The 24,162-nt window shown below is 46.4% G+C and overlaps 1 protein-coding gene across 1 annotated transcript in view; it reads left to right on the forward strand.

Annotated features, from left to right (window-relative positions):
• The window catches only part of LANCL2 (LanC like 2), a 161,215-nt gene that overhangs the window by 47,436 nt on the left and 89,617 nt on the right, over nt 1-24,162 (forward strand). Inside the window, exon 2 of the mRNA XM_030207281.1 lies at nt 12,863-12,980. Coding sequence (XP_030063141.1) covers nt 12,863-12,980 — 118 coding nt within the window. The remainder of the gene's footprint in view (nt 1-12,862; nt 12,981-24,162) is intronic.

Raw genomic sequence — 24,162 nt, forward strand, 5'->3', positions numbered from 1 at the left:
AACTCAATGCAGAAAAGACCCAATGCCTAATACTAACCTCCCAACACAACAAGAAAGAATACACCGCCATCAACACACCAACTCTAAACCTCCTATTTCAGAAACCCTAAAAATTCTTGGAGTCACCATTGATCGACACCTAACACTAGAGACCACGCGAAAAAATACAACCAAGAAGATGTTCCACTCAATGTGGAAATAAAAAGAATAAGACCTTTCTTCCCAAGGAGTGTCTTCTGTAACCTGGTACAATCAATGGTGCTCAGTCACCTAGACTATTGCAACGCACTATATGCCGGCTGCAAAGAACAAATAATCAAGAAACTCCAGACAGCCCAGAACACCTGCAGCTAGACTCATATTTGGCAAAACCAAAATTTGAAAGTACAAAGCCCTTACGAGAAAAATTACATTGGCTCCCACTTAAGGAACGCATCACGTTCAAATATGTTCACTAGTTCACAAATTATCCATGGAGACGCACCAGCTTACATGTCTGACCTAATAGACCTACCACCTAGGAATGCCAAAAGATCATCCCACACATTCCTTGATCTGCACTTCCCCAGTTGCAAAGGAATGAACTACAAACTAATGCATGCGTCAAACTTCACCTACCTGAGCACATAGTTATGGAACGCACTGCCGCACAGCTTGAAATCGATCCACGAAAGAACGAACTTCTGCATATTACTGAAGACCCATCTCTTGATAGAGCATATCAAAAAGATCAACCCATGTGAATATGCACAACTCGCCTATCTAACTTCAGAACTGTTTCTTAACATCTGCTTGTATACTATTACTTTGCTTTTATCATCATGCTACCAAGATCAGGTAATACTAAATGTTTATTTTACTAACATTCTTCCACTACTCATGATGTATTGTAAGCCACTTTGAGGCCTGCAAAGAGGTGGGATAAGGGGGGATACAAATGCAACAAATAAATAAAATATAATATGAGTCTTGATCGCTCTTTTGGTCTTCCCTATATAAAGCATCGGACAAGGGCACATGATAATATAAATAACATTCCTGGTGTTACAGTCAGATAGATGTCTGAGCTTATATTTCTTGTGTGTGTGGGGATGGCTAAATTCTTTACTTACAATAGCATGTGAACATACACTACATCTGCCACAAGTCCTATGACCCTGAAGGAGATCCATAATTGGATCATCTACCTGGTATGGTAATGCTGATGGTACTAGTGTTTCTTTAAAGTTCCAATTCCTCGAATAGCAATCACTAGATCCTTATTCCTGAAGCACTCATGCCCCTCCAAAATGTGCCAATGTCTCCTTATAGAGTTCTGTATTTGACTTGACAGATATGAATACTTTAATGTGCAAACTAAATCTGGTTTTCTTTTTCAACCTTGCTTGTCAGTAAATCATCTCTAGACTTCAAACTAGCTTTGAGATATCCTTCTTCAATGCATTGGTTAGGATAGCCTCTGTTTTTTAAATCTACTTTTCATTAATTTTGATTGCTCATCAAAGTCATCAACATTGTACAAATTCTTTTCAGCCTTAAAAATTGGGTGAAGGTAGATTTCTTTTAGAGATGAAATATGGAAACTAGTAAAATCCAAGAATGCATTTTTATCTGTCGGTTTTCGGTATAGGGATGTCGTGAAGCTGTATTCATTTTTCTTTATAAGGAGATCTAAAAAATTAATCTGTTGTGCATCATAGCTAATCTTAAAGTGAGGTGTGGATCTCTCTCATTTAAACAGTCGAAAAATTGTTGTAACAAGATATCTTCACCACACCATAATAGAAAAATGTCGTCTATATCTCTTATAGAAGACAAATTACTTGAAAGGGGTGGTCTTTCAGAAAGACTTCTTCAAAATTTGCTATGTATAAATTTGCAATGTCTGGTGCCATGCCTGGTTATTGATATTATCTCCCTATTGGTTTGCGCACTGGTATCTCTCCTACATCTCCCTTGTGAAAACTGAAGCAATAATGGGAAAGGGGAAATGAGACTTGATATACCGCCTTTCTGAGGTTTTGCAACTACATTCAAAGCGGTTTACATATATTCAGGTACTTATTTTGTACCAGGGACAATGGAGGATTAAGTGAACTTGCCCAGAGTCACAAGGAGCTGCAGTGGGAATCGAACTCAGTTTCCAGGATCAAAGTCCACTGCACTAATCACTAGGCGGCTACTCCACACATAATTCATTTAATCTCTCCGCTATGGCCTTGTCTTTTCTTAGTGACCCTTCCGTCATCTGATTCTTTTGCTGGCTTCTTGCTTCTAATATACCTAAATAGGTTTTAGTATGTTTTTGCCTCCAATGCAATCTTCTTTTCAAAGTCTCTTCCCTTCCTTATCAGCGCTTTGCATTGACTTGCCACTCTTTATGGGGTTTCCTATTTTCAGTTGGGTTCTTCTTTCATTTTCTGAAGGATTTTCTTTAAGCTCTAATAGCTTCCTTCATGCTGGCTGTCATTTGACCTTCCTTCCTCCTTTTTTAATATTTGGAATATATCTGGTCTGGGCTTCTTGGTTGGTATTTTTTAAATAGCATCTACACCAACTGCTCCTCCTAAGTTTTTTTTTTACCGTTCTCCTCATTTTATCATAGTCTCCTTTTTGAAAGTTAAATGCTAATGTATTGGATTTCCTGTGTTTACTTATTTCAGAGATTATATCAGATCTGATCATGTTGTGATCACTATTATCAAGTGGCCCCAGCACCATTACCTCCTGCATCAGTTCATGAGTTCCACTAAAAACTAGGTCTATAATTGAGCACCGGCCAGAAACGAACCCGAGTTGGACCAGCCCAGACTAAGAAGGAAGATCCAGCAGTTGGGTCCAACCGGCACCCAGACTTCCTGAACCCCGCCCTTCGCTCCAGTTCCTGGGAACTGCAGAGAAGGGCAGGGTGCAGGAAGTCTGGGTGCTGGTTGGACCCACATACTGGATTTAGAGTCTGGGGCCGGGGCTGCTCTGAGCTTGTGTAGAAGAACCAGGTGGGCCTGAGTTACTGCAAGCAGAACTGGAGTCATGGTGCTCAGGACTGTATATGACCGACTGCTACCTCCCCACCCTTTCTCTGTTCCCTTTGTAACAAGAAGCACATGCAGAAGGAGGGTGAGAGAGGACCTGAGCTACAGCACTGAGGCATAGTAGGTGACCTGGTGAGACTTGCTGCTGTGCTATCCTTCGCTGCAATTCCCATGGTAACAGGAAGCACCTGCAGACAGAGGAGGCGGGACCTGGGTTGTTGCAGGATTTGTGAGGGTGTGCAAGGGTGAGTGTCAGTGACCTATTCTGTAATCTGTATTTTAAAATGGCACCCCTCCCCCCAGCCTTGCCCCAAGCTGTGATCTTCCTCCTCTTGAGGATTGTTGTTTTTAAATATTTTGGGCTTTGATTTCCACTGCAGCTCCTTGTGACCCTGGGTGTCATTCTCTAGTCTACTGTATGCCAGGTACCTGAATGTGACTCACCTTGAGCTACTACTGAAAAAGGTGTGAGCAAAATCTAAATAAATAAATAAAATGACATATCCCCATTTACATGACTTCTACTTGATCATCTCATTTTATTTCAGAGCAGACCCCCTCCTTACATGAGCTTCAGTGGGAAACACGGAATACTTTCTATTGTACTCCCCGGCATTCCTTCACTGACTGTACAATTCATAATAGCAGAAAACATAGGCCTATGATTTCCTTCAATATCTCTGTTTCTAATTTGTGATCCCGTTCTGTATTTGCTGACAGTCTGTGTTTTGCATGTGACAGAGGTACAGTATTCTGTGGGCAAGTAGCTTCTGTGTAGAGATTCTGTTTTAGCAGTAGGAAGAGGTGTATTGGTGTTTTTGGGCCTAGTGTAACATTTGCCAGGCCTCACTATTGAAAAAGTTCCAGACAGTTCAGAACACTGCTGCGAGACTCATCCTAAGAGAACGACGCTTTGTACATGCTGAACCCTTGCGTTTCAAATTACACTGGCTGCCTGTACAAGAGCGCATTGCCTTTAAGCTCTGCTCCTTGACCCATAAAATCATCTATGGGGCTGCCCCAGATTACATGCACCCCTTGATCGACCTTCCGCCCAGAAATGCCAATCCTGCTACTCGTTCCTATCTCCATCAGCACTTCCCGAACTGTAAGGGTGTCAGGTACAAGAGGATCTTCGCCTCGTCCTTCCGCTATTGGAGTCCTAAGCACTGGAATGCACTCCCGCAACACCTTAAAACCCAAGCGGACCACTCCCTCTTCAAGAAGTTGTTAAAGTCCTATTACTTTGCCAAGACTTACTCACTTGACTGATGCACTCTCCTTGACCCTTACCCTGTTAGATTCACCCTGTTAGATGTTTTTCATCCTGCCTCCTCCTTGTATACTTTTCTAAGTTTCCTATTTTGTAATTTTATTTAACTTTTTGTAAGCCACATTGTGCCTGCATGTGTGGGAAAATGTGGGATATAAGAAAGCCATAAATAAATAAATTTGTATTGTTGCCTATTCATATGTAGGATTATTGCTATTTGAATCATAGGAATTAGTCTACTGTTGTATGACATATTTGTACCTGAATGTTAGGATTTTTTTCAAGTTTCGTATTTTATGCTTATTAGTGGAGAGTTTTATTTTGCTTCTAGTAAAAAAGGCCCGTTTCTGACACAAATGAAACGGGCGCTAGCAAGGTTTTCCTCGGAGTGTGTATGTTTGAAAGAGTGTATGTGAGAGTGACTGTGTTTGAGAGAGAGAGTGAATGTGCGAGTGTGTGTGTGTGAGAGAGAGTGAGTCTGGGTGCGAGTGTGTCTGTGAGAGAGAGAGTGTGTGTGTGAGAATGAGAGTGTGTGCAAGTGCGTATGTGAGACAATGTGAGAGAGAGAGAGTGTGTTTCACACAGATACAGTGTATGCGAGAGAGAGAGTGTGTGTGAGACAGACTCTCTGTGAGACTGAGTGTATGAGACCAAGAGAGTGTGTGAGTGACTGTGTGACACATAGAGAGTGAATGAGATACAGTGTGAGACATAGAGTGTGTGAGAGTGAGATAGAGAAAGACATTGACTGTGTGGGAGAGAGTGTGTGTGCGACAGAGATACCTCCCTCCCCGCTGGTGTCATGCCCCCCCTCCCTCCCTCTCTCTGGTGTCAGCCCTCCCCCTCTCTCTCTGGTGTCTGAGCATTACTGTGCAGGACACTGAGCTCTGGCTGTGCTTCAAGGAACTGACCAATTCTATTTAATAGAATGCACCTCCAACATTCTGAAGCCGAGAAACCTCGTGTGGTTGGTCACTTCTGCTTGTGATGAACCCGGAAGTACGTGATGTCAATTCAGGAGATGGATACAGAGAGCAGGAATGCCTCAGCCATGCAGTCAGCTTCAGAATGTTGGAGGTGCGTTTTATTATACAGGACTAGCCGTTAAGCCCTTTAAAACGGGCGAGATTTGTGTTTTGCAAAATGTAATAATTCTCACCTCCATCCATCATGTGCAGCATACCTCTTCTCTCCCCTGCCCTCCCCTCCCCCGATCCATGTAATCAACCCTGCTCTCTCCCCTGCCCTCCCCCCCCATGTCCAGCAGCCATCCTGAATCCCCTGCCCTCCCCCCCATGTCCAGCAGCCCTCCTCTGGCCTCACCCCGTCCACTGATCCTCCCCTCCCATATCCAGCAACCCTCCTCTTTCCCTTGGCCTCCCCCCCCCCCCCCCCCCCCTCCACCAACCCTCCCCTCCCCCCATGTCCAGCAACCCTCCTCTCTGCCCTGCTCTCACCCCATGTCCAGCAACCATGCCCTCTCCCCCCCTGCCCTCCCCCCATGTCCAGCTACCCTCCTCGCTGCTGCTTCCGCCCCCCTCCATGCTGGGCCCCCTGCACTGACCTGACAGCGCCTCTCACCTCCGTGTGAAAGCGCTCCAGGCAGCAGCAGATCGCTGTGCTGCTGCCTGCAGCACTTCCACACAGAGGTGAGAGGTGCTGTCAGTCGTGCAGGGGGCCCGATAAGGAGGGGGCGGGAGCTGTGGGGATAGGGGGGAGTGTGGAGGTTGGTGCGCGCGATGTTCGTTTGCAGGCGGTAGTGGCAGCGTCTGACAGTCCGACTCCGTTTCCCTCTCTGTTCCGCCCTCTGACGTCATCACGTCTTGACGCGAGGGCGGGACAGAGAGGGAAGTCTCTACTGCGCATTTGCAGATGAGTCGGTCACTTGCCATTTATATGTTTGATAGCTTAGATGACATGAGAATCAGAATATTTTTTTTTGCATGGTGCCTTACATGTTTTTGAATGCATGTTGTTTGTGGCTAATTTCATTATCTCTTTGGTGTTTTCAAGCCCTTTTGCCAACTTGTGTGTTCAATAGAAATATTCAACTATAACGATAACATGATTAAAAATGTAATTATTGAACTTTAAACACAATCTGTAAAACTGTTTATTAAATGATAAAATAGATATCTTTAAAGAGCTGATGGTGTGCCTTTGACAATTTTGTGCCTTGTCAGTGTGTCACAAGATTAAAAGTTTCAAAATTACTGCCTTATGGACTAGCCTGGTTATCTTGAGGTCTGGTTTCTGGTTATATGTGAGATAATATAATCTTGAGATTTTGAGTTTCTAAGATGGTATGATTATGGAGTGATAAGAGATTCTTGTGTAAACGTGCTTTCCTATTTTAGATTGTATTTTCTTGTCTTATGTTAAATAAGTTTATTTGTTTGATGTAAACCGATATGATCTCTTCATGTGGCAAGGCTGTACATAAATTATAAACTACTGCTTAAAGTATGTGATCCTTTATAGAATTACCCTCAAAAGGAACAGGAAAAAGGCACCAAGCTTTATCAAACTATTTCCACTTTTTGAATAAAATTTAAGTTGGGTTTATGTGCATTTTTAAGATATGGGCAAAATGGATTGCCTTCCTAATTTCTAGTCTTTAATCTTGGTAGATGGAATTATTGCTGATTGCAATAATGCAACAGGATAGTTGAGGGTAAAAATGATTTATCACAATCCATGTCACACCAGAGATGAGGGCGCTTTGCCTTGGAATCTGGCTTCAGTCTCTCACCTTTGAAATATGAGAATGGGCTGGGATCCTACTAAGATCTTTTTTTTTTAATTTTTTTTTTTTACCCTCAATTTGAATTTGTGCGAATGCAAACCAACGAAGTCTGTCCATGGGCAAACAACTGCAATAGAAATAGGCTATAGTTTCACAAGCGCTGATTTGTCGTATTTATCCTGCTTCAGGTTTTTTAAGAGCCTTTATTTGCAATATAATAGAATTAATGTTCTGCAGCCTGTTTTGGAACCGGCACCCCAGTCTTTCCTGGTGTTGGCCCTCAATGAGCGCATCCGGACCTTGCTCCCTGAACTGCTGGATGGCCTTATGCAGTGCTGTGCTTTGGGATTGAGGGTGCTTGCGCCTGCCATACCTCCCGCTGCGGCCCCGCCTGGCCCTCAGCCTGCGGTGCAGCCTCCGCTCTGCTTGCAGCCCCGGTGTCGACTGCCAACCAAGCCGGTACACCCTCGATGTTGGTGGAAGAAGCTTCGCCGGAGTTGAGGGGGAGCCGGTCTCTCAATGCCGCTGTTGAGGAAATGGCTCCTCGGCATCGAGGCAGGCTTGGTCTTGGACATCCCATAGGGAGATCTTATCCACCACCGAGGAGGAATGCTCATGAGAATTGGAGGAGGATACCAGATACTTTTCCTCGGACGAGTCTTATGGGATTCCTTCTGAGCCCTCCCCACCACCTGAAAGGAGACGGTCTCCACCAGAGAACCTTTCTTTCCCATCCTTTGTAAAGGAAATGGTTGATGCCATTCCATTTTCTTTGGAGGTGGAGGATGAGCCCAGGGCCAACTTGAGGTCTTGGATTATACATCTCCTAAGAAGGCTGTGATGGCTCCCTTCCACAAGGTACTCAAGGCAGTCCTCGTCAGGAATTGGGCGTCCCTCTGTCGGTCCCTGTTGTCCCCAAAAAGATTGATACCCAGTATCGGATCCATGGTGAGCCTGGGTTTGTAAGGCTTCAGTTGCATCACAACTCCATGGTGGTGGAATCCACTCTCAAAAGAGCCAGGAGTACTAGGGACTATGCCTTGGCTCCCCCAGGCAGAGAAGCTAGAACCCTGGATTCTTTTGGGAGGAAAATGTACCAGGCCCTCAATTCTGATCTCCCTTATTCAGTCATACCAGCTCTTCACACATGTTTACTTGAGAAACTCAGTGAGACATCTGTCAGACTTGGTTGATACACTCCCTCTGGAGCAGGCTGAGCCTTTTTGCCAGTTGGTTAAGCAGCAGACGGCGTATCAAAGTTCTTGGCCAGGGGCACTTATGACACTTTTGATGTGGCATCCAGGATCTCTGCTCAAAGTATAATGATGGCTGCGTGTTTCTGACTTGGAACATTCTGTTCAGCAGAGGTTGACGGATGCCTCTTGCCAGGGGATAATCTTTTCGAAGAGAAGGTTGAGGAGGTCGTAGACCAAATGAAGAAACACACTATCTCTTCTCCGGGTGGATGCCTTCTGCATCCACCTCCTCATCTAGCAGGTTTTTGACAAGTCAAGGAGTTCTCCATACTTATACTCTATGCGTAGGTACACTCCTTTGGCACATCAGCCTGCTCAGGTTCATTCCCAGCGCACTCATTCTCGTCAACAGCGTTCGCCTAAGGCCCCTGCTGCTCCCCAGTCAAAGCAAAAAATCGATTGGCTATGCTCTCTGGACTTTAAGGAGGCATATATCGAACTTGATCAAACTTCGCTTTCCTCAGTGCCGAAACAGTTACCCAGGCGATCAAAAGGTTCTCCAACACCCACTGTAAATTGGATACCCGCCCCACCTACCTAATAAAATCCGCCCCTGACTGCTTCATAGCAGACCTCACATCCCACCTAAACTACATGCTTCAACAAGGTCTCTTCCCTAAGGAAAATGGCAACATCCTACTCACCCCAATACCAAAAGATACCAAGAAAAATACAAATGAAATCACCAACTACCGCCCAGTAGCATCTATCCCACTGGTAATCAAATTGATGGCAAACATGGTAACCAAACAACTTATTATATAAACCAATTCTCAATATTACATGAATCACAATCAGGATTCCATCCCCTCCATAGCACTGAAACAGTACTAATTACTTTCCTAGCCAAATTCAAACAGGAAATAGCAACAGATAAAAGCATACTTCTCCTCCAATTCGACATGTCTAGTGTATTCGACATGGTAAACCATAATATACTACTAAGAGTCCTAGATTACTTCGGGATCGGAGGAAATATACTTAGTTGGATCAAGGGTTTCCTAACCCCTAGAACATATCAAGTGAAATCAAATTCAAACATATCATCACCGTGGAAAGCAGACTGCGGAGTACCTCAAGGATCAGCACTATCACCTATCCATTTCAACCTAATAATGACCCCACTAGCTAAGTTCTTATCCGACCAAGGCCTTAACCCTTTCATCTATGCGGACGATGTCACAATATACATTCCTTACAAACTTGATCTGACAGAGATCACCAACGAAATTAAGCTCAGCTTGAGCATCATGAACTCATGGGCAAATGCATTTCAACTAAAACTCGATAAAGAAAAGCACAGTGTCCTCATCCTCTCATCCCAATACAACTGTGAACAACCCCACAAATATAAACACCCCAGATTACACCCTCCCCACCTCAGACAGCCTGAAAATCTTCGGCGTTACAATCAACCACAACCTCTCACTAGAGAGCCATGTGAAATCTACAACAAAGAAAATGTTCCACAGATTTGATTCCCTCTTCTTCTGGAATTATCCTCCAAATAACCATGGAGACTGGAGTGTTTTCTGACCCTAATCAGTCAGAACGAGGGATTGCTTCTACATCCCAACCTCCAGTCTCTGGCTCTCACAGCTTGGATGTTGAGAGCTTAGAATTCGCTTCCTTGGGTCTTTCAGAGGTTGTCTCCCGGGTCTTGGTGGCTTCCAGGAAAGATTCCAATAAGAGATGTTACTCTTTTAAATGGAAGAGGTTTGCCATCTGGTATGAGAGCAGGGCTCCAGATCCTCTTGTCCTACACAGACCCTGCTTGAATACCTTCTATACTTGTCAGAGTCTGGTCTCAAGACCAACTCTGTAAGGGTTCACCTTAGTGGTATTAGTGCTTGTCATCAACGTCTAGAAGGTAAGCCTATCTCTGGACAGTCTTTAGTTGTTCGCTTCATGAGAGGTTTGCTTTTGTCAGAGCCCCCTGTCAAACCTCCACTAGTGTCATGGGATCTCAACGTTGTTCTCACCCAGCTGATGAAAGGTCCTTTTGAGCCACTGAATTCCTGCTTTCTGAAGTACTTGACCTGGAAGGTCGTTTTCTTGGTGGCTGTTACTTCAGCTCGTAGGGTCAGTGAGCTTCAGGCCTTAGTGGTGGATGTACCTTATACTAATTTTCATCACAACAGAGTAGTCCTCTGCATGCACCTTAAGTTCCCGCCAAAGGTGGTGTCCCATCTGAACCAGTCGATTGTCTTGCCAATGCTTTTTTCTTTGACCTCATGCCCATCCTGGTGAAAGCAGCTTGCACACCTTGGATTGCAAGAGAGCATTGCCCTACTACATGGAGCGGACAAGGCACCACAGCCAGTCTGCCCAGTTTTTTGTTTCTTTTGATCCCAACAGGATGGGGATCTGGAAACCTACCATTTCAATTTAGCTGGCAGATTGCATTTCCTTCACTTATACCCAGGCTGGGCTGGCCTTGGAGGGTCATGTCACGGCTCATAATGTCACAGCCATGGCTGCGTCGGTAGCCCATTTGAGGTCAGCCTCCATTGAAGAAATTTACAAGGCTGCGACGTGGTCTTCAGTCCACACATTCACATCTCACTACTTACTTGAGCAGGATACCGACGCGACAGTCTGTTTGGGCAGTCAGTGTTGCAGAATCTGTTTGGGGTGTAGAATTGAACTCTGCCCTCCTAGGCCTGTTGACATTGCGAGGCCCAATTGACCAATGTTTGTTTGTTGTTTTGGATGAGCCTGGATGCTAGGAATTCACCTCTTGTGGGACTATGCAAGCCTACTTATCCTTGGGGAAAGCAAAGATAATTACCTGGACAGCAGGCTTCATATTCTCATAATCCCGCTCACCTCCCCTTGGAGTTGTCTCCTTCATTAGTTTATTTTTATTCTTTTAGCTTTAAAACTAAACTGAGAGGACCGCGCTCTCGCAGTGGGTGGGAAGGTACTCGCGTATGCACAGTGGAGCGCTTCTTGCACTTCACAAAGCTCTTGACTTTTTACTTTGGCATAAATGCCGGACCAAGCGAAGCGGATCGGCATCCACCCACTCGTGAGAATATGAAGTCTGCTCTCCTCAGAGAATACCTGCTTCAGGTAAGTATCTTTGTTTTACCCTCTATTTGTCCAACCAGAGGTCTGACAGTGATGAACACTTTTTTGCCTACATTCCTTGGTGCTCTGTCTCTGCTGTTCAGAGTATGCTGTGACAGCTAGACAGGAGTGATTGATGGATATTCTTGTGTGTTGGGACTGGAGTGATACCTTAACATACCTCAGATTTTGTATCTGGCAAAAAAAAAAGTTTGTTGATAGTTCTGACGTTCTAATAATGCAGTACTGTAGCTGTTAAATGTGTTTCAAATCTTCTCTAGTTTATGGTTTGTTTGCTGTGCTACCTTTTTATGACAAGCAAGTTAAGATGATTTACAGGCTACATACAGAGGACTGGAACACCAGTAATTGATAAGATAGGATAGAAGAGTTGGCAGTCAGGGGATGGAAGGCTTCAGAGGGGTGAGAAAAGCTTCAAGCTGTTACTGCTGCAGACTGACATCTGTTCCCCTGTGCTTTAAGGTCTGGTTATGCTTTTATGGTTGGTTTATGTTTTATTAGAGTGATTCCCAACCTTGGTCCTGGAGGCACCCCAGCTAGTCAGGTTTTCAAGATATCCTCAATGAATATTCATGAGAGAAATTTGCATGCAGTGCCCCCACTTCATGCAGATCTCTCTCATGAATATTCATTGTGGATATCCTGAAAACCTGACTGGCTGGGGTGCCTCCAGGATCAAGTTTGGGAACCACTGGTTTATGGAATTTAATACACTGCCTTTCCTTGTAAGGTAACAAGGCAGTTTACAAATTAAAGCAGAAAAAGGGAAATAAAAACCCCTCCATTTAAACAGTAGTATAGAGAGGTTAGAGAGAGACAAATATAAATGGGATGATATTCAAAGCGATTTAACCAGCCAAGAGACATTAAGCACTTAACCATATAAGTTAACCAGACAAATTAGACCACACAAAAACACAGTCCTAGCTTTATCTGGTTCACCTTAAGAGGTTAAGTGCTGAATATCACACTTAACTGCATAAGAGATAGCAGGCCACTTGAACCCAGCTATCTGGGTTGAACTCCAGCAGCATTCAACAAAAAGCTGACTGCCACCAGCTGAATATCTACCCCAAGGTTTATAGTAGCTATAAGTATAGAGTGGGTACAAAGTCATACATGAGGGCTATGTCTTTGTTAATAAAAGTGCACCCTCTTTTCTTATTCTGTCCTATCACTACAAAGAAACCATGTAGCATTTGTCTTCCCTGTGTTGAATTGCTTCTGATGCAGTATAAATGCCACTGTCATTTTTTCCCTTCCTTTTACACATTTATAACATGGTAGTGATTGCTAAACTTTTGTTTCCATTTTTCATTTGAGCAGAGATTGTGGTAGTATTTCTACCTACTGCAGCCCCAGACTCATCAGCAGTATATTTATTTTGTACTCTTTACAACTTCAGTGATAGGCTTTTCCTGACTCATCTGCCCTAATGTTTCATTTCTTTATTTCTTCTTAGATTTGTTCTCGTTTCACAAGACGCATCCAGACAAAAATCAATGATCTCGTTCAGCAAATGGAGGAGGGGCTGAAAACAGCAGACCCCCATGACTGCTCAACATATACTGGTTGGACAGGTAAGGAAGGATTCAAGCATGCGGAGGAAAAATAAAGTTGTAGGATGTCACACAGTGCTTTAGTGTTATTCCTAATACCTACACAGTGCTAACTCCATGACCACTTCAAGTCTTTACAGATGCAAACCAGGCTCTGCCTGTACCTGACTCTTTTGATGGGTTTGAAAGTTAGACCTGTTCTAATACCCCAGCCAAATGAGGCATATGGTTGTCACATGTCTGGTGTTAAACGGTGATGTCATCTAGACGTTCTGTGGTATGTCTGGATTCTATCTAGCAGTAGGTTTATCAGGCATTAGAACATTAGTGACATTTTTTTAATGCCAAAAGCCATGGTGGAAAATTCATATGGGCAAGATTATTTACTATTAAACTCGATTATCCACCCCTTTCAAAAACCACAGAGTACAATAAAAATTGAAATAGTAACAATTATGAAAAAAGTAAACAAAATATTATATAGGTGAGCCTAATATTCAGCTAGGAAGGCCACCATTTAAAATTAAGCAGCAGCACTTAACTTAGTCTAAATTGTGCAGTTTAAATAGCACTGCTGAATATACCTATAAGTAGTGATCGTGCTAGTGAATATCTATTTCAATTTAGTCCTGCTGTTCAGCGGAATATTGCAACTAAATAGATAAGTGCCGGCTTCACCTTTGCTCCTTTTCAATGCTGACCACAGGTTAAAATCTGGCTGTTTAATGAGTGAACAGCATGATTTTATTTGCGTAATAACTTCAAATATATGGAGAAGCAAATTTTTCATTTGCCATTTGCTGGCAAACATATAACTGCAACTCAGGAATGGGCAGAAAACAAATTCTGCCTGAACCTAAGCAAAACTTCAAAATACTTTTTGGGAAGTATGAAATCGTCCTCAAATTACAAATCAGGAATCATGGGATACTGGTAGACTCATGCCAATCCCACAAATTCAAACAACGTTTAAAAATTGTCTATCGCCTGTTACAGCCATAAAATCTTTTCATATATTGGAGACGAGTCTGACCGCAGTGATCCACAGCATGATAACGTCACGACTGGACTACTGTAAATGCCCTTCCTGTATATTGGTCAAACCAAAAAGAGTTTGCACCAGCTCCAATTCAGAATGCTGTAGTACGACTGATAGAAGGCTGCAAGCAGCTTGACCACACCACACCCTTCTTGCAAAAACTACATTGGCTACGAGTACCTTACAGGGATAAATTTGAAATTCTATGTTTGATTTTCAAGGTCCTCAGACAGAATGGGCCACTGCACTTAATGAATAAGTTAGCCCTCTGCACACCTTTGAGACCTGTAAGGTCCTTTCAAGGAGCAACACTGTCTGTACTCTCATCAAAAGAAATTGTACAATGTGATACCCACCAGCAAGCCTTCTCAGGAGTAGCCCCCCACTCTGAAACTTAGCTATGTCTAACTCAAGACTACCTCTAGTTCAGGAAGCAAGTGAAAGCCTGGCTCTTCTCACAAGCTTTTAGTACATGTGGTGACGTTCCACTCATTTGTGATCTGGACTAGCTTGCTGCACACCCTGTAATGAAGACCAGTTCCTCATATCTTGTTTAACTGTACATAGAACTTGTCTTAAGTTTAGCCACCCATCTATTTCTCCCAGTTGACTCTGTACTACACAGCTTGTCCCCATCCATGTAACTGCACTTGCCCCCTCAGCTACATAATAAGCTGTATTGTAGAAAAGCGTTAGTATCATATCTGTGTTGTTTGAATATTCTAATGTGTGCTTATTAGGTATTTCATTTATATCATGCTAACATTGTGTTATTTGAATGTTCTTCCATGCAGTCTATTATGGTATTGCTTGTATTGTACTGACATCATATTTCTGTTATATGATTGTTCTGCAGTGCTGCTAAATGTGTATATTGTTGATTCTGTTTATTGTTAGTCCTATTATTAGGTTTCAAATTAGCTGTTTCCAAGTTTACCTTGTTTATTGTATTTATGTTTATTTTTGGTTTACCTGCTGTACACTTCCCTGGGTGAATCTCTCCATAAAGGTGGTTATTAAATCCCAATAAATAAATAAAATAAACTCAATTGTTAGAGCCACAAATAAAAACGAATAATACATCATCAGAAAACATTTTTTAAAAACAGTGGTGAGAAAAGAAACTTCAACAGAAGGTCTTGATAAACAGATAGGATAGTGAATGCACCTCTCTTTTGTGCAGCAGTTGATAAGGATGACTTAATAACAGTGGTGGAGGTCCATAATGGTTAGATACTGGGATCCAGCTAAATGGTCTAGCAAGTGTTCTATCTGGGGCAGTGGATATGCCTTAGATACTGTGCAGTCACTGAGTTTGCTACACAGGAGCAGGTAGTATCATCTTTCCTGGGAAGAAGAACTACAGGAAAGACCCTGGGACTGCAAGACCTCTGTATAACACTTAAAGCTAGCATCTCTTCCGTTGTCTTTTGTCAGGTGCCTCTCAGTGTCACCAAGTGCTAGGTAAGTGATCTGCTTCAGAGTTTTATGGTGACCAGTATCTCCATTGCAAATATCAAGGTAGGTAGGTTCTAGTTTAGTAGAGAATACATCAGCATATGTTTGCCACAGCATTTCTAGTTGATATCTATAGGTAGAAACATAGAATCATGACGGCAGATAAGAGCCAAATGGCCCATCCAGTCTGCCTTTTCTCAGTATCATTTTCTCCTCCTTTTCCTGAGGGATCCCACATTCTTGTCACTCTGCAGCTCCTCAGTACCTCTCCACTGTCATCTCTCCCTACACTGTCCCTGGGAACTCTGTTCACTGGGTAAATCTCTCTTATCTGCACCCTTCTCCTCCACCGCTAAATCCAGACTCCGTTCCTTTTATCTTGCTGTACCGTATGCCTGGAATAGACTTCCTGAGCGGGTACGTCAAGCTCCATCTCTGGCCGTGTTCAAATCTAGACTAAAAGCCCACCTTTTTATGCTGCTTTTAACTCCTAAACCTTACTCATTTGTTCAATACCCTTATTTTATCATCCCCACCTTAGTAAGTCCCTTATCTCTTATTTGTCCTGTTTGTCTGTCCTAATTAGATTGTAAGCTCTGTTGAGCAGAGACTGTCTCTTCATGTTCAAGTTTACAGTGCTGCGTACGTCTAGTAGCGCTATAGAAATAAGTAGTAGTAATGTTATCAAGCATTTATTTCTCACCAACTCTCTGATATAAGATTCAAGGTGAGTTCCTCTCAATTAAAATAAGAAACTGACAGCAAACATCAGGAATTACTTAAGCTCAGAGCAGAGCAATACTTAATACATGAGTAAAAAAACCTAAAAAACATAGACTTCCTGAGCCTGTATGTCTAGCTCCATCTCTACCTGTTTTCAAATCCATGCTGAAAACCCACCTTTTCACTACTGCTCTTGGCTCCTAGCTACTACTCAATTGCCTCCCCTTGTTCCTTCTCACACAATACTTCCCTCGCCCTTAATTGTCTTGTCTGTCTGTATTATTTTTAGATTGTAAGCTCTATTGAGCAGGGACTGTCTCTCTTTGTCAGGTGTTCAGCGCTGCGTGCGTCTGGTAGCGCTATACAAATGTTAATAATAATAATAAAGCCCCCCAGGTCTAGTATACAGATATGTTTTTAATGCTTTACAAAACAAAAAAATAATTCTCCATCAAGTGTATATCTGTGTTTTATATGTTTGTGTTTGTGGGGGTTTTATTGTTTTGTTTTTGTGTGTGTGTATGAACTTGTGCTGTGTGTGGTTAGTTTGGGGAAAGGAGTGGTTGCAGGATTTATTGTGGGGACAGGAGAAATTTTGAGGGTAGTTTTGGGTCATGGGTACATGTTTGTGGAGTAGTTCTAGTGATTGGGGTATTCTCCGAGGACAAGCAGGCTGCTTGTTCTCACGACTGGGTGACATCCGCGGCAGCCCCCACCAACCGGAAAAAGCTTCGCGGGCGGTCCGCACGCAGGGCACGCCAACCGCGCATGCGCGGCCGTCTTCCCGCCCGTGCGCGACCGTTCCCGCCAGTCCTTTCTTTTCCACGCCTGGAGAGAGTCGTGCTATTGCCGCTCTCTCTTAGTCAGCCCCGGAAAACCGATCGCGTTCTTCGCGAATTTGTTTATTTTTTGTTTCTGTTGCCGCGCGCTCCAGTTTTCTTTTTTCCCTTAAAAAAAAAAAAGAGAGCACGCGCTTTATTTCCCCTCGTTTCTAGCGGGGGCATCGCGTTGCGGCCTTGTGGCCGCGCAGTCGATTATTTTTCGAGGTGTGATTTACCGCCACCATAGACGACTTTAACTTCGCCGACGCGATTTTTCCGTCGATGTCCTCGAAGGTCCCGAGTGGATTTAAGAAGTGTGGTCGGTGCGGCCGGCCTATCTCGCAGACCGACACCCACGCTTGGTGCCTCCAGTGCCTCGGGCCGGAGCACAATATCAAGTCGTGTTCGTTGTGTCTTGGTCTCCGGAAACGGACTCAGGTTGCGAGACAAGTTCTACGGGACCGTCTTTTGGAACTTGCGCCGGCCCCTCGACGTCGACCTCGACGGCATCGGTATCGACGGCCGGTTCTTCGGTACCGGTATCGAGGCCCGAGAAATCGGCACCGATGGCATCGACCCCAGGAGCACAGGTCCCGTCGGCCCGCCGGTCCTCCGGTGAGGGTAAGGGTGAGAGGCCGCGTGGGCAATCGGCCCCGGTCACTCCCTCGGCCCATGGCCCTCGGGACCGAACCCTGTCTGACCCGGTTCCTCGAGACCGAGGGGGATCTATCTCCTCCTCCTCTATTCCACCTGGCACCGATGACGGGCACCGCAAGAAGTCCAAAAAGCACCGTCATTGGTCGCCTTCGATGCTCGGTACCGGTGAGGAGTCGACGCCGAAGCGTCCACGTCGGGAGGAGAGATCCCCTTCGGTTGTGGAGGTACCGACGCGTCAGGGTCCCAGCACTTCGGTGCAGTCTCCTGGACCCGAGCAGCTTCCGGCACCGACGCCTCTACCGGCCCCCCCGTCTTTCCCGGCAGCGGGCCTGGACGAGTGCCTCCGAGCCATCCTTCCGGGGATCCTGGAAGGGCTGATGCGCCAGGCCATGCCCGGCGCCGTTGACTGTGGCGCCGGCGAGCTCTAGCCCGGTGCCGAGGCCGTCGACACCGCCGCCGCTTGCGGTGCCGGTCTCGACCGCCACGCAGGTGGAGTCGACGTCGATGGAGGGAGCTTCGTCCCCGCCGGCGCGGGAGTCCACCGCTCGACGACACCGAGGCCTCGGTGCCTCGACGTCGAGCCGGGCCCGGTTAAGGACTCAGCTACATGAGCTTATGTCCGATACCGAGGAAGAGGCCTCGTGGGGGGAAGAGGAGGACCCCAGATATTTCTCCTCAGAGGAGTCTGCGGGTCTTCCCTCGGACCCCACGCCTTCACCAGAGAGGAAGCTCTCGCCTCCTGAGAGCCTCTCTTTTGCCTCCTTTGTAAGGGATATGTCTATTTGCATTCCCTTCCCCGTGGTCTCTGTGGATGAGCCGAGGGCTGAGATGCTCGAGGTCCTCGACTATCCATCACCACCTAGAGAGTCCTCCACGGTGCCGTTGCACAATGTCCTCAAGGAGACACTGCTTCGGAACTGGATGAGACCGCTATCTAATCCCATCATTCCCAAGAAAGCAGAGTCCCAGTACAGAATCCACTCGGACCCAGAGTTAATGCGGCCCCAATTGCCCCATGACTCGGCGGTCGTGGATTCTGCTCTCAAGAGGGCACGGAGTTCGAGGGATACCGCCTCGGCGCCCCCGGGGCGGGAGTCTCGCACTCTGGACTCGTTTGGGAGGAAGGCCTACAAATCCTCCATGCTCGTGACCCGCATCCAGTCATACCAGCTCTATACGAGCATCCACATGCGGAACAATGTGAAACAACTGGCGGACCTGGTCGATAAGCTCTCGCCGGAGCAGTCCAGGCCTTATCAGGAGGTGGTCAGGCAGCTGAAGGCGTGCAGAAAGTTCCTGTCCAGGGGTATCTATGACACCTGTGACGTGGCATCTCGTGCTGCGGCCCAAGGTATAGTGATGCGCAGGCTCTCATGGCTGCGTGCCTCTGACCTGGACAACCGCACCCAGCAGAGACTGGCCGACGTCCCTTGCCGGGGGGATAATATTTTTGGTGAGAAGGTCGAGCAGCTGGTGGACCAACTGCATCAGCGGGAAACCGCCCTCGACAAGCTCTCCCACTGGGCGCCTTCAGCATCCACCTCAGCAGGTGGACGTTTTTCCTGGGCCCGGCAGGCTGTGCCCTATTCTTTTGCAAAGCGTAGGTACACCCAGCCGGCCCGAAGGCCTCGTCAGGCACAGGGACAGCCCCAGCGCGCTCGTTCTCGTCAACAGCGTGCGCCTAAGCAGCCCCCTGCGCCTCCACAGCAAAAGCCGGGGACGGGCTTTTGACTGGATCCACGGGAACATAGCCGCCCTCAAAGTGTCCGTACCGGACGATCTGCCGGTCGGAGGGAGGTTAAAATTTTTTCACCAAAGGTGGCCTCTCATAACCTCCGACCAGTGGGTTCTCCAAATAGTGCGGTGCGGATACGCCCTGAATTTGGCCTCCCTGCCACCAAATTGTCCTCCGGGAGCTCAATCCTTCAGCTCCCATCACAAGCAGGTACTTGCAGAGGAACTCTCCGCCCTTCTCAGCGCCAATGCGGTCGAGCCCGTACCACCCGGGCAAGAAGGGCAGGGATTCTATTCCAGGTACTTCCTTGTGGAAAAGAAAACAAAGGGGATGCGTCCCATCCTAGACCTGAGAGGCCTGAACAAATTCCTGGTCAAAGAAAAGTTCAGGATGCTTTCCTTGGGCACCCTTCTGCCAATGATTCAGAAAAACGATTGGCTCTGTTCCCTGGATTTAAAGGACGCATACACTCACATCCCGATACTGCCAGCTCACAGACAGTATCTCAGATTCCGCCTGGGCGCACGGCACTTTCAGTATTGTGTGCTGCCCTTTGGGCTCGCCTCTGCCCCACGAGTGTTTACAAAGTGTCTTGTGGTGGTAGCGGCGTACCTATGCAAGCTGGGAGTGCACGTGTTCCCATATCTCGACGATTGGCTGGTCAAGAGCACCTCGGAGGCAGGAGCCCTCCGGTCTATGCAGTGCACTATTCAACTTCTGGAGCTGCTGGGGTTTGTGATAAATTACCCAAAGTCCCATCTCCAGCCAACACAGTCTCTGGAATTCATAGGAGCTCTGCTGAATACCCAGATGGCTCAGGCCTTCCTTCCCGAAGCGAGGGCCAACAACCTCCTGTCCCTGGCTTCGCAGACCAGAGCGTCTCAGCAGGTCTCAGCGCGGCAGATGTTGAGACTTCTGGGTCATATGGCCTCCACAGTTCATGTGACTCCCATGGCTCGTCTTCACATGAGATCTGCTCAATGGACCCTAGCTTCCCAGTGGTTTCAAGCCACCGGAAATCTAGAAGATGTCATCCGCCTCTCCACCAGTTGCCGCACTTCACTGCTCTGGTGGACCATCCGGACCAATTTGACCCTGGGACGTCCATTCCAAATTCCGCAGCCCACGAAAGTGCTGACGATGGATGCATCTCGCCTGGGGTGGGGAGCTCATGTCGATGGGCTTCACACCCAGGGTCTGTGGTCCCTCCAGGAAAAGGATCTGCAGATCAACCTCCTGGAGCTCCGAGCGATCTGGAACGCACTGAAGGCTTTCAGAGATCGGCTGTCCTACCAAATTATCCAAATTCGGACAGACAATCAGGTTGCAATGTATTACACCAACAAGCAGGGGGGCACCGGATCTCGCCCCTTGTGTCAGGAAGCCGTCGGCATGTGGCGTTGGGCTTGCCAGTTCGGCATGCTCCTCCAAGCCACATACCTGGCAGGTGTAAACAACAGTCTGGCCGACAGACTGAGCAGAGTCATGCAACCGCACGAGTGGTCGCTTCATTCCAGAGTGGTACGCAAGATCTTCCGAGAGTGGGGCACCCCCTCGGTGGACCTTTTCGCCTCTCAGACCAACCACAAGCTGCCTCTGTTCTGTTCCAGACTACAGGCACACGGCAGACTGGCGTCGGATGCCTTTCTCCTCCATTGGGGGACCGGCCTCCTGTATGCTTATCCTCCCATACCTTTGGTGGGGAAGACCTTACTGAAGCTCAAGCAAGACCACGGCACCATGATTCTGATAGCGCCCTTTTGGCCCCGTCAGATCTGGTTCCCTCTTCTTCTGGAGTTGTCCTCAGAAGAACCGTGGAGATTGGAGTGTTTTCCGACTCTCATCTCGCAGAACGACGGAGCGTTGCTGCACCCCAACCTTCAGTCCCTGGCTCTCACGGCCTGGATGTTGAGGGCGTAGACTTCACTGCGTTGGGTCTGTCTGAGGGTGTCTCCCGTGTCTTGCTTGCCTCTAGGAAGGATTCCACTAAAAAGAGTTACTTTTTCAAGTGGAGGAGGTTTGTCGTCTGGTGTGAGAGCAAGGCCCTAGAACCTCGTTCTTGCCCTGCACAGAACCTGCTTGAATACCTTCTGCACTTATCAGAGTCTGGCCTCAAGACCAACTCAGTAAGGAATCACCTTAGTGCGATTAGTGCTTACCATTATCGTGTGGAAGGTAAAGCCATTTCTGGAGAGCCTTTAGTAGTTCGATTCATGAGAGGCTTGCTGTTGTCAAAGCCCCCTATCAAGCCTCCTATAGTGTCATGGGATCTCAACGTCGTCCTCACCCAGCTGATGAAACCTCCTTTTGAGCCACTGAATACCTGCCATCTGAAGTACTTGACCTGGAAGGTCATTTTCTTGGTGGCAGTTACTTCAGCTCGTAGGGTCAGTGAGCTTCAAGCCCTAGTAGCTCATGCTCCATATACCAAATTTCATCACAACAGAGTAGTGCTCCGCACCCACCCAAAGTTCCTGCCGAAGGTGGTGTCGGAGTTCCATCTTAACCAGTCAATTGTCTTGCCAACATTCTTCCCCAGGCCGCATACCCGCCCTGCTGAACGTCAGTTGCACACATTGGACTGCAAGAGAGCATTGGCCTTCTACTTGGAGCGGACACAGCCCCACAGACAGTCCGCCCAATTGTTTGTTTCTTTCGACCCTAACAGGCGAGGGGTCGCTGTCGGGAAACGCACCATCTCCAATTGGCTAGCAGATTGCATTTCCTTCACTTACGCCCAGGCTGGGCTGGCTCTTGAGGGTCATGTCACGGCTCATAGTGTTAGAGGCATGGCAGCGTCAGTGGCCCACTTGAAGTCAGCCACTATTGAAGAGATTTGCAAGGCTGCGACGTGGTCATCTGTCCACACATTCACATCACATTACTGCCTCCAGCAGGATACCCGACGCGACAGTCGGTTCGGGCAGTCGGTGCTGCAGAATCTGTTTGGGGTGTAAATCCAACTCCACCCTCCAGGACCCGAATTTATTCTGGTCAGGCTGCACTCTCAGTTAGTTGTTCTTCGTAGGTCAATTTTCTGTTGTACCCTCGCCGTTGCGAGGTTCAATTGACCTGGGTTCTTGTTTTGAGTGAGCCTGAGAGCTAGGGATACCCCAGTCGTGAGAACAAGCAGCCTGCTTGTCCTCGGAGAAAGTGAATGATACATACCTGTAGCAGGTGTTCTCCGAGGACAGCAGGCTGATTGTTCTCACCTACCCTCCCTCCTCCCCTTTGGAGTTGCGTTTTCATCTTTTGCTTGTCATTCAACTGGCGGGAACGGTCGCGCACGGGCGGGAAGATGGCCGCGCATGCGCGGTGGGCGTGCCCTGCGTGAGGACCGCCCGCGAAGCTTTTTCCGGTTGGTGGGGGCTGCCGCGGACGTCACCCAGTCGTGAGAACAATCAGCCTGCTGTCCTCGGAGAACACCTGCTACAGGTATGTATCATTCACTGTTGTGGAAGTTGGGGCAGATAGTGGGGTGGTGGGGCAATTGCATGTGGTAGTTTTAAGGGTTGGGGCACTTAAGGGGTGAGAGCAATTGCAGGGGTTATTTTTGGGGTTAAGGGAGATAGTGGAATGGTGGGGTAATTATGGGGGTAGGTTTGGGTGTTAAATGCATGTTTGTGGGGTGCTGGGGCAGTTGTAGAGGTCTGACATATCCACATAGAGTAGAATTACAATTTTTAAAAAACTGGGCAAATACCTAATTATGAAGTTTAACAGGGAATGATAACCATTGGGTCTACTGTGGTAAAGTGTCTAGAGAGGTACCTCAAGGTTTAGTATTAGGGTTAATATATTTTTAATGTTTTATTAGTGACTGTGTAAAACACAATCAGTGTGCAGCTGCATTTGATGTGATTGATCAAGGTTCCCTCTTACCACCCATTCTATTTAATATAGTAATGCTATCTTTGGGTAACATATTGGGTAAATCTGTAGTGAAGAATTTTATATACCTTGATGATATTACCCTGTTGGTTCCTCTGGAACATTTGACAGTGAATAAGAACATAGAAGTAGCCATACTGGGTCAGACCAATGGTCCATCTAGCCTAGTATTCTGTTTCCAACAGTGGCCAAGCCAGGTCACTAGGACCTGGCAGAAATCCAAATCGTAACAAGAACTCCATGCTACCAATCCCAGGGCAAGCAGTTGCTTTTCCATGTCCGTCTCAATGGTAGACTATGGACTTTTCCTCCAGGAACTTGTCCAAACCTTTTTTAAACCCAGATAACGCTAACAGCTGTTACTACATCCTCTGGCAAAGAGTTTCATAGCTTAACTATTCATTGAGTGAAAAAAATATTTCCTCCTATTTGTTTTAAAAGTATTTCCATGTAACTTGAGTGGCCCCTAGTCTTTGTACTTTTGGAACGAGTAAAAAAATCGATTTACTTCTATTTGTTCTATGCCATTCAGGATTTTGTAGACCTCAATCATATCTCCTCTAATCCATCTCTTTTCCAAGCTAAAGAGCCCTAACCTCTTTAGCCTTTCCTCAATTCCATCCCCTTTATCATTTTCCAAGCTGAAGAGCCATAACCTCTTTAGCCTTTCCTCATAGAGTTCCATCCCCTTTATCATTTTGGTCGCTCTTTGAACCTTTTCTAATTCCACTATATCTATTTTGAGATATGGTGACCAGAACTGAATGCAGTACTCAAGGTGAGGTTGCACTATGGAGCGATACAGAGTCATTACAGTATTTTCGGTCTTATTCACCAACCCTTTCCTAATAATTCCTAGCATCCTGTTTGCTTTTCTTT

Source organism: Microcaecilia unicolor, chromosome 1 (assembly GCF_901765095.1).
Source record: "Microcaecilia unicolor chromosome 1, aMicUni1.1, whole genome shotgun sequence".
Lineage (NCBI taxonomy): Eukaryota > Metazoa > Chordata > Amphibia > Gymnophiona > Siphonopidae > Microcaecilia > Microcaecilia unicolor.